Here is a 17,490-nt window from a genome sequence, read left to right on the forward strand (position 1 = left end):
TAAACCAGTTCTGCTGTTGGGCCCTGCTGCGGATGTCACTGATTGCATTGCGCAGTTGACCCTTGTGCGGTGTGGTGCGGTGAGGATCTGTCTGTTCTCCCCTTTGGGGCTAAGATGCGAATGAATGTGTTTGAATGGATAAGTAAATGGAGAGTGTGTCGTCCTGTCTCGGCTACCTCCCTTTCCTTGGGGGAAGCAGCCTAGGTATATAGATAGATAGATAGACAAAGGAAAAGGGGAAAAAGAAGTGTGTGGTAATCATAGGGGCGTTTGTCTTCTTAGTATAATAGGAAAAGTGTATGGTAGGATACTTATTGACAGAGTTAAAGGAAGAACAGAGGAATTAGTTGGAGAAGAACAGGGAGGCTTTAGGAAGGGAAGAGGTTGTGTAGATCAGATATTCATTCTTAGATCCATCCATCCATTGCCAGACGCCATGTATCCCAAACGGGGTGGTCAAGGGCTTAGAGTTAATTGTTTTACAGGGAGGGGCACTAATCCTCCACCAACCCCACTTGACACGTAGGGATGCCAACAGCATCTGGTGTTCCCAGGCGGTCACCCATCCAAGTACTAACCAGACCCAACGTTGCTTAACTTCGCTGATCGGACGGGAAGCGGTGTACTCAACGTGGCATGGCCGTTGGCATTCTTAGATCTTTAGTGGAAAAGTTTCTAGAGAAGGGAAAGAAGTTGTATGCAGCTTTCATGGATTTGGAGAAAACATATGACAGGGTGGATAAACAAGGATTGTGGAAAGTGTTAAGAATATATCGAGTAGTTGGGAAGTTGTTGAATGTTGTGAAGAGTATGTACGATGGTGCGAAGGCTGCAGTACATGTGGATGGTGAACTAAGTGAATTTTTCTCTTTGAAAGTTGGGTTGAAACAGGGATGTGTCATGTCTCCATGGTAGTTCAATCTGTACATGGATGGGGTAATAAAAGAGGTACAAGGTAGGGTAGTGGATGTAGGAGTGGCCCTGGTGAGAAAGGATAGTGTTTGGAAACTCCCTGTACCATTGTTTGCAGATGATACTGTGTTGTTCAGTGAAGACGAAGGGGAGCTGCAAGGCTTGGTGGATGAGTTTGAGAGAGTGTGTAAGAAACGGAATCTAAAGGTGAATGTAGGGAAGAGTAAAGTGATGGTCTTTGAGAGAGGTGAAGTCAGTGAATGTACAGCGAGGTTGGATGGTGAGGAATTGAAAAATGTGAGTACATGTAAGTACTTGGGTAGTGTGATGAGTAAGGATGGAGGTTTGGAGGGTGAAGTGCTTGAAAGGGTACAGTAGGGAAGAAAGGTTGCTGGTTCTTTGAAAGCAGTGATAAGAAACAGGGAAGTGAGCATGGAAGTGAAAAAGTTACTACATGACAGTATTGTGATACCAACTCTAATGTATGGAAGTGAAGCTTGGACGTTGTTGGAAAGACACAAGTTGAGAGTGAGAGCAGTGGAAATGAGTTATTTGAGAGGAGCCTGTGGAGTCACGTGGAGAGACAGGCTGACGAATGAGGATATAATGGAGCGTTGTGGTGTGGATGTGGATGTGATAGGAAGCATTATGAGGACACACTGAGGTGGTTTGGCCATGTGGAGAGGATGGAGGTTGAAAGATTGACGAAGAGTGTATGTGAGTGAGGTGGAGGGGGGAAGAGGGAGGGGGAGGCCGAGGATGAGATGGAGGGATGGAGTGGAGAGGTATATGAGAGAGGGGGGTGTGACTTGGGAGCAGGGCAGTGAAATGGCGGGGGACAGGGCGACTTGGAGGCGATTTGTTTGTGGCCACCCCAAACGGGATTGAGGCGTCTGGCAATAGATAGATAGATAGATAGATAACCAAAACCGTTTGTCCATGTTAACATCCGTCCCTCTCTGAGGCAATTGACGTTTTAGCTGACGATAGTTAGTGGGAAAAACCATGGCCACACAGAGATAGAGGAAAGTAGTAACAGACATGAGACACAAGTTGAAGAGCAAATAATCATAAGGTTAACCTGACCGCTACATCTGTTACATTGCTATAAGTAACACTGACCAGTGTGAACTGTAACTCATCAAACCTTTTTTGAAAATGTTCTCGCTGAAAACGAATAAACTGAATTATTTGTTGTATGGCACGATGATGTTGATTAGCGTAAGCCGCAATTGATACAAGTTTGGTCACTATGCAGATCATCAATTCGGCCAGTTTAGGTTTTGGTTACCTTTTTCGAAGTACTGTGCATCGTGTTATAATCGTGTGAATTGCCAATTACACCCTATTGCAGTTATAACTATATAAGGCAAGGTTATATTCTTGATATTGTTATCAGGTGGTGGTGGGTCTCTTGCTGGAGTGAATGGCTGAGGCAAGGCAGGGGTTGGTTGTATGCAGCGCCGGATTAACCATGCTGTGGCTTGGTAGGCAATGCAGACGGTTGGCCTGCAACATATAAATCTCTTTTTTTCCGTTATTTCCAGTGAAATGTTGGCATGACCTATAATGGCCTTTTTTGATGGCCTGATGGGTGATGGTACTTATTTGGACTCCCAAAGTGTATATTTATTCCGCTCTGGAAGTCCGGATGGCCTGTGACAGGCCATGGCCTGGTAGGCAGTTGGCCATTTTGCCTATAGCTGGTAATCCGGCCCTGGTTGTATGGTGTGCGCAGGGTCAGCACACCACGCGGCTCACTGTACTGTTGGCTGTCCTGTGTATGAAATTGACCTTGATACTGATAATAATGTCAGCAGCAGTGAAAGGCATCTAAATATTGACTGACCTCTGGTAATGCCAGCAACCACGTCATAGCCTCGGCTTGATCAGCAAAGGCGGTTTAACCACCAGACAAGCTGTCACTCATTCCCTGTAGCCCAACGTTATCCAATATCATATATTAAGACATCAATAACCAAGATAATACTGATCCTGTGTTTTACTTATCAGCAACACTTTGCTGTTATCACATATGGGGTATTAGTAGTAATTAATGGTAATGACCTATACTAGAGTTTGTAAAGTAACAGTGATTACGTCGAGTAAGGGAAGGAGCACACCACTGACCCCTGCAAACATATAGCTTCCTTCTGTTTACTGTTACACACTGACTGGATACAACCGTCAAAATGATAAATTGTATGATTAAAGACCTCACTGTCAAACGAATATATTACAGTTTTATATTACCCTTCGTTCAGATCGTGGTGTATAAATAACTATACAGTACTATGGAGTAAAATACTGTGTAATGTGTTTTTATTCGTTATCATAACAAAACCATTATTTCCGAAGACAAATGGATGATGAAAGAGTGGTTAAGACAATGTGAGTAGGCTCTTGGATGTGGGGAGGGGGGGGTAGATGAATGAATGGGAACGAGGGAGGGGAGGGGGGAGGGGCTGAAACTGGGGGTGCGGCGGTGCCACATATACCAACCTGCTCGTCAAGCTGGTCGCTCGACTTTTGCTGGAGACTGTACAATGGATATGATTGGGATAAAATGACAAGAGACTGAATACTATAACATATCATGGACACAGTCTTTACACCTGAGTTAGCGTGGGGGTGAATAGCACAGAGTTGTGATGATGTTCACTTATACAGTTTACTTCACTGGACTATTGTTAGTAAGTTAGTCCCCGAGTCGCACACTTAAGATATTGCTCTGTTTCTAGGGAGCTTAGTTATAGGCACAATACTCAGGGTTGACTAGAGTAGCTGCCCTTGTGCGTTTTATTTTTGTGGTACTGCCCAGTATCACTGGAGGTCACTGTCACTACTAAGTCTTTTCACACGACACTGGGAGTTAGGGCGTCATCACTGTATCATTTGGCCTGGGTTTACCTGAGGTAGCACCTGGGAGTAGGAGGGAGGCCTTCCGGAGAGTCCTTCTGTAGGAGGCACTGGATCACTCTTGGGGGCGTTGTGACCCGGGCATGTGTCTGGTCTGGGGTGCAGGGAGGCCCTTCCTTGTTAGGGCCTTGACCTGGTAGGTGGCCCTCAGGACTAGGGCCGAACAGGGCCAGGAGTCAGGCCTGCCGCCTGTCACTCCGGGCGGAGGGCCGACGGCGAGTGGGACCGGAGCGGTCCCGCCTTGGGGTCTGCAGGCTGGCCCTGGGAGACTTGGAATTGCGACCTCCCTTAGGTTGGTGCGCCGTCAGGGGTTGGCTGCGGGACGTCCGTCAGGAACCGTCGTCGTCCAGGGGCCGGGTGCAGGGTTCAGACCTCGCCTTCAGCGACAGGACCTCGCCACCACTCCTGGAATGGCAGCGCCTCTGGGGAACCACACCTGGAGGGAGAGAGAGATGGGCATCCCACGCAGCCCAGAGGTGGAGGGCGGGCCGCACAAGGGACCTTCCCCTCTGGGGAAACCCCGAGAGCTGTGGACGAAGGGCGTACAATGGCCGTCCCTTCCCCGACGCGACAATGGCCGTCGTCACGGCTCCACAGCCCTCTGGTGTAGCAGCAGCAGGACGTACGGTGGCCGTTCCTTCCCCGGTACAGACAATGGCCGTTACCGCGGCGCTGCTTCCGAAGGAGGAAGAGGCAGATGAAGGACGTACGATGGCCATTCCCTCCCCAGTACGGACGATGGCCGTTACCGCGGCTCTGCCTGCCCTGCAGGAAGTAGATGAGGGATGTATGGTGGCCGCTTCCTCCCCGGTACGGACGATGGCTGTTACCATGGTGCTACTCCTGAAGGAGGAGGTGGATGAGGGACGTATGTTGGCCGTTCCCTTCCCGGTACGGACGATGGCCATTACTGCGACTCCACCTCTCCTGCCTTCTTCTGTCGGTGAGCGCTCAATAACTAACTCACCGACTCCAGGGCTACTCCCGTACGAGGAGGGTTTTTTTGTTTTTTTTTTTTTTTTTTTTTTTTGAGGAAGAAGGAACCAAAGGCAACGAGCTCGCAAAACTGTTCCTTCCAAAAGAAAAACAAAATACAAGAGAGAGCCAAATTCAAGATCCATTCATTTTGAGATGCCTGGACACACTGCATTTGAAAGACTGGAGATCATAGGAAGCAGGAAATACAGACAGAGGGAGACAGTTCCAGAGTTGACCTGTTGCATAAATGAAGAACTGGGAGTAACGTTTAATTCTTGCATTAGAGAGTTGGACAGAAAAGGAGTGAGAGTTTGCTGCTAGATGGGTGCTATGCGTCCGTTGTAGAGGTGGAGGAATGCATGCAGACAGTTCAGAGGAGCAGTGACCATGAAAGTAGCAATAGAAAAGAGATAAAGATGCAACAGTGCGGCAAAGAGACAGAGGTTGAAGGGAGTCAGTAAGAGGGGGAGAGTTAATGAGATGAAAAGCCTTTGACTCCACCCTATTGAGAAGAGCTGTATGTGGGGAGCCTCCCCACACATGAGAGTTGTACTCCACACTGGGGTGGATAAAATCCCTGTATAGAGTCAACAATTGTGCAGGGGTAAAGAAGGAACGGAGTCGGCTTAGAGGGACGTACGATGGCCGTTCCCTCCCCGACGCTGATGATGGCCGTCGTCACGCTCCCACTCCTCCTTCCTGTGTCAGTCGGCGAGCGCTCAATAGCTAACTCGCCGAGGCGGTCACCAGATGTGGCTACAACAGAAGGATGTACGATGTCCCTTCCTTCCCCGGTACGGACGATGGCCGTTACCGCAGTGCTGCAGGGGGAAACAGCTGAGGGACATACTATGGCTGTTCCCTCCCTGGTACGGATGATGGCCGTTACCGCGCCGCTGCCTGGGACTATATCTGGTGAAGTCCCACCCCAATCCTGCCGAGGGCTGGTCTGGTTGAGAAGTAATGACGCATTCCTGCGATGTCGTGGTTGGGTAGGTTGAGGGGAAGAGGGACACATGGTCGGGGCCCCCCGGCGCCCGTCTTGTACTGGGCCGGTCCCACACTCACCTGGCCCACTGTGGTGTCCTCCTGGGATGGGGGTAGGGCTGTGGCTCTGTGGCGGTGTGGAGGGTCCGGCAGCGGGGGCTGGCATATTAGATCATGTACACTCACAATCACTAATTTATGCTCAGGGGTGCCGCCTTCGTACCCCTATGTACCCAGGGAAGACGGGAGGGGGGTACGAAATGAGCTTCACCCGCCTCTACCCCAGCTCCCAACCCTCCCTCATACCCCTACCCAACCCCCCACCCCATCTGTCATTCTCAACTGGCAGTTACATCTCAAGCTAACCTCATACTTTACACTCATAGTCACATTGCTGATACGCAGATAAAACACTAGGTTATGTAAAAAGTTTATAACATAGCCATGAACACGCTACAGCAAGAAATTAATGTATTATAAAGTTGAAAGTAAAACAAAAACGTTAACAACGGCCATCCCAGGCCTCACGTGTTGGGTGCTTGCGTGCGTGTGTGTTTGTGTGTTTTGATTTTGTGTGTGTGTGTGTGTGTGTGTGTGTGTGTGTGTCAGTCTGTCTAAGCATGTTTTTTTGTGTGTGTGTGTGTGTGTGTGTGTGTGTGTGTATGTATGTATGTATGTATGTATGTGTGTGCATGCGCGAAGCAGTGCACCCACCAAGTGATGGCTGAAGTGGCCGTTGTTAACATTTTTGTTTTGCTGTCAATGTCATAATGCATTAATTTCTTGCTGCAGCATGTTCATAGTTATATACTTTTAACATATCCTAGTGTTCTGTGTTTGTATTAGTAGTGGGACCAAGAGTGTTAAGCATGAAATCAGCTTAAGATATAACAGCCAGTTAAGAATGGTGGGTGGGGATTGGTTATGGGTGTGGGGGAGGGTTGGGAGCTGGGGTAGAGGCAGGTGGAGCTCGTTTCGTCCCCCTCTCCCCTCTTCCCTGGGTATATAGGGGTAGGAAAGGGGCACCCCTGGGCAGAAATTAGTGATTGTGTGTACAAATTTCTAATGTTTTCAGAGGTCCCACCCAGTAGTCCAAAAAATCCAATGCAGGTAGTCTGAAAGACCCTCAGTCCCCTGCCATTCAGATTAAAAGACTTTTATTGTATATAGAAGACTGGTATAATAACCAGTAATTACATTATTGAATGATTTGTGTACTCTTCAGCACTAAATATCGTGGATGGGATTTCAGAAACTATTTGAGAGTAAGCCGGGAGTAGTTGACCGAATTCCAAATTAAATTACCTGGCAATCACTGGTACCTTCTCAGTTTGTGAACGCTCCTATTGTCATCCCCCATCTTCTCCACATGCCCAAACCATCTCAATCTACCCCTCCTTATCACTACAGCAATACACTCCAGTCCCACCCTTCCTTTCAACTCTTCCATTGTAAGTCTAGCTGCCTTCTCCCCCCCCCCCCAGCCTTGCATTCAAGGGTGGACTGCACATCTCTCTTTTCCTGAAATGTGTGTTGTACACAGTGATGTTCATTGCCTCCCCGAGTTCGAGTATCCTTTCCCCTTCCACATTCCTCGTACCATATGCACATCCTCCATGTACCCCTTCATACTTGTGCTGCTTCACCCTCATGACCATTTAAGTTCCCACCCAAAACTATTAAGTCATTATGTCTTTTTCTACATTATCCAGGCCAGCCTTTGGAGCATACACAAATATAACTGAAATCATGAGTTTCCCTGACAGTTTTTTCACTGGTGCTTTTATTCACTGTCGTTACATTCATGACACACTCCACCTATTTCTCCTCAAATGGCACGTCCACACCACCATATCCATCTACACTTCCCTGCCAGAATAACATATACCTACAGTCCCTCCTGACAGTCATTGTAGCTGGGGTGTATTGGTGTTGCATTGAGGAGAGGTAGATTGAGATGGTTTGGGCATGTGGAGAGGAAGGAAGATGATAATTGGGTGCAGAGAGTGAGAAGTGTTAATGTTGGGGTAGGGTTGTGTGAGGTAGACCGAAAAAGACCTGGGACGAGGTCATTAAGTGTGGCCTCAGGGGTAGTGACTGAATAGGGAAACTGCCAGAAATCGAGCAGCATGGAGAGCCACCATCAGGTGGCCAAAACCAATGCATGCAACCATGTTGGAACCTTCAAAAACAAAATGAAACGAAATTGATCTTTCGTGACAAAGCCTGTACTTTCTATCGCTAATTAAATTGTTGGGTTCAGTGGTGGCGACCATCATCCACTCACTTTATGTAGTGGTGCCTACTTCTTCCCCAGCCTTTATCATTCCTTTTCTGTGCCTGCCCTCCTCTCTTCCTATTTCTTCCATCTTTCCTGTCACTTCTTATTGCTTTTCTTCCCTTTACAGGTGGCTTTACATTGAGTGACAAGTCAAGGAACCATTTACAGCACTTGGTGGTAACCATATAACCAAACAATACGTGCTCCCTATGTGTCAACAAGTGGGTCGGTGGAGGGTTAGTGCCCCTCCCCCTAAAACAAATAACTCAAGGTCAAATGGCCACCCCTTACGGGATTATGGTGTCTGGCAATATAGATAGATAGATAGGATGTTTAACAGTGTGTTTATTAATCACAGTCTCAAATGCTTTACCAGTAGATGTGATAGCTATCCCTATCTTGTGCAGTGTTTATTATAAGTGAGTGCATAAGAGATGTAGTGTACTAGAGATATGCTGCAAAATAAGGTTGATTATGTGTGTGCTGTGTATTGGGGAGAGTATGTAGAGATTGTCAGGCTTGAAAGAATTGATCTTACTGGAGAGGCTTGAAAGAACTGATCTTGTTGGAGAGTCTAGTCTCTTGAGTGTATGGAGGAGTTTTTAGTCCCCTGCAGGTCAAACTAGTCAGGGGCTAGAGGTTTGCATGGTTCCGTCAGTGCATCCTTCAGTCTGTCTGCAATTTTGTGTCTGCTCTGTAACTTCCACGTGCTTGAACAGATCTTGATATACCTTCACACAATTTTTCCCCATACCATGATGGTGTGTCGTGCACAACAACCAGCCATCTACTGCCAAGGTCAAGGTCATACTCGTGGCTCAGACAAGGTCGGGTGCTGTCATACTTAACAGCCACACCTACATTTGTGTCCACTCTGTAACTTCCACATGCACAGACAGATTTTAGTAAAACTTCACACAGTAGTTCCCCATATCATGATGATGTGTTGCATGCAACAACCAGCCATCTTCTCCCAAGGTCAAGGTCATTACATACCCATATTGTGCACACAGTACATGCATATTGCTATCATACTCACATTGTATACACAGTACATAGGTATTGTTATCATCCGGTAGTGGACTTAGTAGTGCATGGCAATACTTCATTCACGTGTTTTATTTGGGGAACATGTTATGTGCTGGAGGTGGGGCTGGGCCGGGTTCTGTAGCTAGGGTAAGGAATGGTTGAAGGAAGTTCAGGGAGCTGTTGCCCTTCCTAACCGTGAGAAGGCTTTCCCTTTGTGCTAAAGGGATCTTTGAATGCAGCATGTGTTAGGAGTGTAATGCTGTACTTTAGTAAGACCCAGGCAGTAAAGGAACAGGGTATTTGTAGGCTCAAACATACAGAAATGACAATGATTAGATGGATGCTTAGTGCATCCTTGAATGCAAGGCCTTGGCGGGACAAGGATTGCGATTGAAGAGTTGAGAGGAAGGCTGGAACATTTTGCATATATTTGGTGTTCTGGAGAGTAGGGGTAGACTGGGATGGTTTGGGCTTTTGTTGAGAGGATGGAGGATGACGATTGGATGCAGAAGGTGATAAGTGTGAATGTTGAGGATAGGGTTGCAAGAGGCAGACTGAAAAAGACCTGGGATGAGGTCATAGAGTGCGACCTTAGGGACAAGAGACAGAATAAGGGAGGCTGCCAGAGATCGAGCAGCCATTAGTTGACCACGGGCCGATGCATGAAAGCATGTTGGACCCTTTATAGACGATATAATATGATGCAACCAATAGATTGAATGGCCAGCCTAATGGAAGATGTGTTCCATTGATGTTTCACTTCACAGTGGTGTAAGTACACTTTATCAGAATATACTTAGTTATCATCCTTTCCTAAACATTACTAATACAAAGCACAACCAATAATGATCCACTCTGCTTCTTATATTCTTATATATTTTTATCTGATAAAATACAATACATTACCTCATGTACCTCATTCACAACACAAGTAGCTCTTCAACATAACCACTCAAAAGGTCTGTGGGTGCATTATGACTGAAGCAGCCAAATTTTTGCTGTCTTTTGAGAGTATGATTGTGTGAACTAGGGATTACCAGATACAGTATATCAGCATCAACACCTGTCTGTATAAACTGGTCGGAGAAGATTGGTAGATCTAAGGGATAGTACTTGTTGCAGACTTTGTGGTTGAAGTGTGCAGTTTTTTGCATTGTGTGTGTCTGCCTGTCTGTTATTCTATCATCTAGTCCATTCTTGCCCCTGCAGAAGCATAGGGTCCCATGGCTCTGCTATTTAGTCCAAAGATGTATAAAACCAGTTACATGTTCCTCAGCAGTATCATGGGAGCAGTAAACCCCAACCATCCTTTGTATGCAATTGCCACATTCAGCTGCAGTGCCATAACCAGTTACAAGTAAACTAACAGGCATTTATTTGATTACCTGGTTATCACCCAGTGTAGTAAATAGTTTCCTCGGTTCCAGGAAACTATTTATCTTGTCGGTAAGTAGTCACCTGGATTTAGCACTACATCGAAGAGAGTGTTATTGAAGACATATATGTTTGTGTCTGGGATTATTGTAATGCACTGCAGTTTGTGATGTACAGTATACCTTTTATGGTAATGGTTCATGTTCCTTCTCAGAGTGCACCAAGTGAACATGGAAGTCCAAGTTCATCCAAAAATATCTCCGTCAGTATATCAGCAAGTGATACCTCTACACACAACATAAGCAACAATGAAGAACAGGAATCTCGTGAGTCATCATCTTCACTAGCTCAACTGGAGCTAAAACTGAAGCAAAAGAAAGTGAGTATTGATTTCATCATGTTCATTGTATGATAATTTTCATTGTATTATATAGTTGGTATTGGTCTTGCATCAATTTACTCTTGCTTTGGCCATCCATTTCTGTTGTACAGTACTCCCGGCTTTGAGTATTATTGCTGCTTAACGATTCCTGTTGTTTAACACATCTTGTACAGTGGAGCAAAAGATAATCTGACTTCATAACTTCCCAGTAGGCAGCACATCCATACTTTGTGCTACCATTGCTAAATGGCAGCTGTCAGCTTCTGACGATGTTTGCCATCGCATAAGTATGCACAATCTGTGCAGGTGAGTTCAGCTTGCAGTCACTTCATGGATCTAGTTGGAAGAGGGCCTTTGTGAGTGTCCAGAAACTGGTGCTAAGGATTAGTTGGACTTGCATGCAAGGTGGCAGTCAGTTTTTCTTCCTGTTATATAAGATGGATCCAAGGCAGCCTTTAAGGGAGGAAAAGGCCAGAATATTGTCTTTGAGGCAGTATAATGTCTCCGTCAAAGAAAAATTTGAAAGGAATGGTTGTGCAGTGTTATCTGTCATAGTATTCCTTGCTGCTGTAAAAGGGTGTGGGAATATATAAGGTTAACAGTAATGGTCATAGATCATGCCATAGCTTTTACATTTGGGTGTTTTAATGTGACCAGGGTGTGCCAGAAGGGAAACACTGGTGACTTTTTTCGATTCTGACTTGGTGACCTGAAGATGCCCTAGTTCAGTCTTATGTAGTCTGTATTTTAAGGATTTAGTTTGTTGCCACATTTGCAGATAAAGCTTACAATGTTTATGGATAATGTCATATAATGATACAGATGCCCTTTAAGTGTTAATGAATTCCTTTGGAAGAACTTATACTATTGACAAACAGAGTATCAAATTATCATTATTATTATTATTATTATTATTATTATTATTTATTATTATTATTATTGTTATTAATTATTATTATTATTATTTATTATTATTATTATTGTTTATTATTATTATTATTGTTATTATAATTATGGTAATGAGTGGTGATGGATGGAATATCTCAAATTTGTTGTATGCTGATGATGCAGTGCTACCTGCAAATACCGGACAAGAGCTTGGTAGACTAGTGCAGGATATTGTAGATGTCTGTGAGCATTGTGCCTTGAGAGTAAATGTAGAAAAGAGTAAAGTGATGGTTATTAAGAGAGAAGTTGATTCCCAGGGTGATGTTACAGTGAATGGAGAGAGACTAAAATTGGTGAGAGAGTTCAAATACTTGGATACAGTGATAGAAAAGAGAGGAAAATGTGCAGAAGAAGTGGAAAATGGGGTGACACTGGGAAGGAAAGTAGCTGGTGCTGTGAAGGCCTTGATAAGATACAGAGGCTTGAGAGTTGCAGCTGCGCGAGGCTTACATGAACGAATGTTAATGCCAACTTTAACTTACTTCTGTGAGACTATGGTGTGGCATGAAAATGGAAAGTTAAGAGTAAGATCAGTGGAGATGGGACCACAGAGGAATGTATGTGAAGTACAGAGAGTGGATAGGATATGGAATAATGTGATTCATGAGAGATGTGGAGTGAAGAAGTCTGTGGACACCAGAATTGAGGAGAGTGTACTGAGATAGTATGGTCATGTGGACAATAGAGTAGCCAAAAGGATGTATCTGAGTGACTTTGATGGAGGAAGGAGGCGAGGTAGGCCAAGAAGAAGTTGGAAGGATTTGGTGGATGAGTGTGTGAGGAAGAGAGGTATGGAAGTTGGTGAGGCAAAGTGACTAACAAGGTATTGAGCTGACTGGATGAATTTTGTGCAAAGAAGCACATGACCAGGGATTTGGCATCCCTTTTTAATGTGACTGCATTCGAATTGGCTTTGTCAGGTAAGTACAGTACATGTGAAGTTACAGAATATGGTGAAATTTTTTGGCCTATCTGATGGAGCCAGGATTCTGTGGGCTTGAATTATGAGGGAATGGAAGCATGGCCTATTGACTTGAGCAAACTTTTGCTGTTGGAACGCTGCTACTCCTTACCCTGCCCCAGTGTGGGAAAGGAGGTCCGGATGATGATGATGGTGGTGGTGGTGGTGGTGGTGGCAGTGGCGGCAGTGGTGGTGGTGGTGGCAGTGGTGGCAGCAGCAGTGATGTTGGTGGTGGTGCATTCTCAACTTCTTTCTGTATTTCTTGACTAATAAGAACTGGTTTATTAGCTGGAACTGAAGTCAAGTGGACCATTCCATGAAATATGTGTATGGGAATTAGGGCCATCTTATCGTATTACAGTATTTGTAAAGGCTCCAACAAGCTTGGATGCGTCAGCCTTGGTCACCTAATGGCTTCCCTCCTCACTGCTCAGTCCTGGCAGCCTCCCAGTTCAGTCCCTCATTTCTGAGTTCGCACTCTATTACCTCATACCAAGTCATTTTCATCTGCCTCTTGCACCTCTTTTTTCAGTGTTCATGCCTCTCACTCTGTTCACCCATTCTCCTCTTTCTCTCCACGTGCTCATACCACTATGCTGTGCCTTCTTATCACATTACTAATGCATCTCTTCCTCTTTACTCATCTCATCATTTGCAGTCCTGCCTTCCCCCCAGCCTGTCATTGAAGGATGCATATCTGTCAGATCATTCTCATTTTTGTATGTTTGAGTTATGAATAGCCTCCTCCTTTGATGACGAGTCGTACTGTACAACATTATACTCCTAACATGCTGGATACAAGGACCCTTTTGCACTGAGGGAGAACCCTCTCTGTTGGGAGACATTATTATTCATTTATTTGTTTTTGTATAGGTAAAAAGTTTCAAGGAAAAAGTTAATGTAACAGCTAATGAAGAACACAGTATAAAATATTTAACAGGAAAACTTTCCTCCTCCTGCTTATGGGTGACTCTACACTGAGTGACAAGCCAAATGGTTTGCTGTACACTAGGAAACCATTTACTATGCTGGGTGGTAACCATATAACCAAATTATGGTACCTGGTGGTTTAGTGGGTAATTAAGGTGCTTAGTTCAATCAAATTGAATCTGTGTAGGTTTATATCAAAGGGGTGGTTGGGGTTTCTTTACTCACGTAATGCCACTCAAGGAGGAGCAAGGCTGGTCACTCTTACCGTAAAACGCCATAACTTCGGACATTTTTTATGTGTTTTAATGAATAACTCCTTGTAGAATGGTGCAATTTTATTCCTGTTGGTGTCATGTGGTAGCCAGGGAGAGTACCTACTAAATCCATATATTTAAAAAAATTAGCCAAGGTAAACTTGTGCTTTTTTTTTTTTCATTTTCAAGTGTCCGAAGTTAGGAACAAATTTTCTAACTTCGGACAGCTTTTCCAAACTTCGGACATCCATGTATTTTCCCTTTAAACATGAGAATGGTTAATGGGATCAATCTCTGGACACACTGGCCAAACTTCGGACACTTGAGAAGTTTTTAAAAAATGTAAAAAAAAATATTGGGCACTCGTGACCAGAGTTATACATATATATAGAGAAGTATCCCAAAATATCTTCTTTTTGGAGCTCGTAATTTCATAACACATTAAATTGCATCATATCACATTGTAGTGAGGTATTCTGGCCGTAAATAGAACTAAGAACTATTCACGAACTTTTTGAGATGAAAAAATAAAATAAAAATGCACTGCATATACCCAAAACTGTAAGAGGAACTGTCCTCATTTTCCTAAACAAAACTTCACTTAATTATCAAGTATCTACCTCATTGACTCAGCAAATGCATACCGAAATAATATGATGTTGAACATTTCTTACAGGTTCTAAAGAAACACACACACACACACACACACACACACACACACACACACACACACACACACACACACAAATCAACAGACACACGCACACACTGGCACATGTTATGAAGGCACTGTGGAACATATTAACTGTAGTACATCAGTACAAAAAACTATTCCTTAACTGCCAGTATAAAATACTGTAACTAAATATATAGTATCACTTTTTTCTTTAAAATAAACCTCATTACTGGTTAAGGCACCTTATTGGCAATAACTTTGGTACTGGTAGTACTGACTATGGTATCTTACAGATCTATATCAAAATTATTATCATTACTTAAGCCAAAGGTTCACATCTACATCAAAAATCATCCTTTGCTTTCGGTCAAGTGTTGGTTCTGGTAACACCTTCAGTATATCCTCTTTGTCTATGTCACTGCTGTCATCAACCATTGGGTATACAAATGTGTGAGGTGTACCCTGAACGTGTTTGAGAAACCTGACATGTATTTCTGGTTTTACCTTAACAATGATAGCAATATAATGCCTATATCTGTCTTTGGTATCAAAGGGAACCCTCACAACTACCCAATCTGAGGGAACAACTTTATCCCCAATAATCTGGGTAGAGGTGACTGTCAGGGGAGATGCTTGTGCTTCATGGTTGGGTGCAGATGTGGAAGTGGAAGGCTGTGCTGCTATCTCTGCTGTATCCTCTTGTGGCTTCAGTGGCTGAGGTTGTGGATCATCAACTTCACACTCTTCATGCTGGCTCTCTGTTTCATTTTGTAGTGCCCTTGTAGTAATACTCATGCCCGGTGACACATTCAACCTTTTCTTTCGCCTTGGTTTCGCTATAGCTGGACTTGAGCTTGACTGACTGGTTCCATGCCTCATGTCCTTCAACAATTCCAACACTGAGCTGTCTAAGGCAGTACTGGTAGATGGTCCTGGTGTACCAGTATCAGCTGTATCTTGGATTGAATCTTCTGGAAGTCTTGAGATGGATTTCTGTGGATCAAGAGGATAAATGCCGCACTTCCTAAACCCACTACGTAGGTTGTCAGCAATGGTCCCTTTAACTTTATCCACCAGTTCGGTCAGTAGTGCTGGGAAGCAGTCTTTAGGTAATGAAGCAATCAGCCTACCAACAGTAGTTTTCTTGAAGTTCTCGAGGATCTTACGCCAGTGCACTTTTAGAGGCCGGAACACAGCAACATCGAGAGGTTGTGTCAAGTGCGTGGAGTTAGGTGGTAAGAGAAGAAAGGAGATATTATGTTTCTCACATGACTCAATAACACTGGGTGATACATGGCTTGCCAAGTTGTCTCCTATAATGACAACTCTACCTGTCTTGCGTTTAGCATAGGGGAGGATAATTTTGTGGAACCAGTCATCGAATGAACACGAGTCGAACCATCCACTGGAGGACCTATTGTATAGTGTTCCAGGAGGGCCCCCTTCAGTCCAGGTATCGTAAAGATGGATAGCTTTATACACCACATATTGAGGGAGTAACACACCAGATGCAGTTCCAGAGAACATAATAGATATTGAGGATTTTGTTGAGTTCATGATTCTCTCTGGATATTTAGTGCCCCGCCTCACTATGACTTTCTTTTTACCTGGATCATCAGTAAGATTGGTCTCATCAAAATTTATTATGTTCTCTGGAGGCACACCTTCTAGTGATTTTTTCAGGTTACTGTAGAACTCGGCTAGCATGGCTCTTGTCACTCTGGCTCTGTCAGTCTTTATATTCTGGGACAATCGTCTACTAAGGGTTTGTTTGTGGCGCTTGAAGAAGGAATGGGCCCATTTAACACCAGGTACATTGTTACTGAATCGTGACACAACAACCCCTCGTTTGTCTAAATATGCTTTCACTAACATCCTCAAGTCCAAGTTGTCGAGTGGGAATCCCCATTCTGCCAATGTGAGGATTCTCTGACACACCAGTAACTCTTCATCATGGCTCAATGAAGTATTACGTCCCACTTGTTTGCAATGTTTTTGTATCAGGTAATCATGTAATGTGCTCTTTTTTAATTTATATTTTTCAGCTGCTTTGCGCACACTCATGTTCTTGTTATTTATGTCATCTTTAGCCTTTTCCAGGGCACTTTTGGACACTTTACTTGTGTAGGCTCTTTTCCTCTTTATAGGAGATTTCGCTGTTTTAGCCATGTTTTTCTGTTTATATAATTAGCATCACTTTACCATTAATATTATTGTCTGTCCGAAGTTTGGACTTTATTTGGCTCAAATAATTTGTCTGTCCGAAGTTAGGAATTTTTTCTGCAAAATAAAGAAGTATTCATTAAAGCAGGCATAGCAAGATTATCCATGCATATATTTTGAAACAGTTTACTTCCCAGTACTTACAGCACTTTTCTACATATAATCGTACTGTTTACTTTTTTTACAATTGAAACTGTTTGTTCTGTGTGAACAAAGTTTTGCAGGGTAAGAAAATTCAGTTATTTTTTCCAATGGATTCACGAATTTTTTTCACCCACACATATTCAAGCTAGTTTAATAGGATTAATACATAATAGTCTTAGAGGATTACCCTACCTACCCACATCATTATTTTTTGCAAATATCGCACTCTCTTCCAATAAACTTGAATTATTACATTTTTTTGCGAAATGTCTGAAGTTTGGACGCCGTCCGAAGTTATGGCGTTTTACGGTATCTTAAATGTCAGGACTAACTTGCCTAGCCCCAGGTTCCTATGCTCCTCATGGGGCAACATGGGACTGGATGATGGATGGATGGATGGAAAAACTTTAAAAGTGCAGTTTAGTAAATGAGTTAGGAAATAGTTTGTAATGTTAAAAGATTGAGATGTTTGTTACTGTGTTTTGATTTTAA

The 17,490-nt window shown here is 43.9% G+C and overlaps 1 protein-coding gene and 1 non-coding gene across 2 annotated transcripts in view; one reads left to right on the forward strand and one right to left on the reverse strand.

The window, feature by feature from the left end:
* The window catches only part of LOC145415667 (uncharacterized), a 547,996-nt gene that overhangs the window by 33,315 nt on the left and 497,191 nt on the right, over positions 1-17,490 (forward strand). The window contains exon 4 of the mRNA XM_080284883.1: positions 10,695-10,859. Coding sequence (XP_080141009.1) covers positions 10,695-10,859 — 165 coding nt within the window. The remainder of the gene's footprint in view (positions 1-10,694; positions 10,860-17,490) is intronic.
* On the reverse strand, positions 530-648 carry LOC145415818 (5S ribosomal RNA). The gene has a single exon (XR_013900126.1). It is a non-coding gene; the product is annotated as a 5S ribosomal RNA (ribosomal RNA).

Source organism: Coenobita brevimanus, chromosome 103, assembly GCF_032717465.1.
Source record: "Coenobita brevimanus isolate Jiangsu-jjx chromosome 103, ASM3271746v2, whole genome shotgun sequence".
NCBI classification, from domain to species: Eukaryota; Metazoa; Arthropoda; class Malacostraca; order Decapoda; family Coenobitidae; genus Coenobita; species Coenobita brevimanus.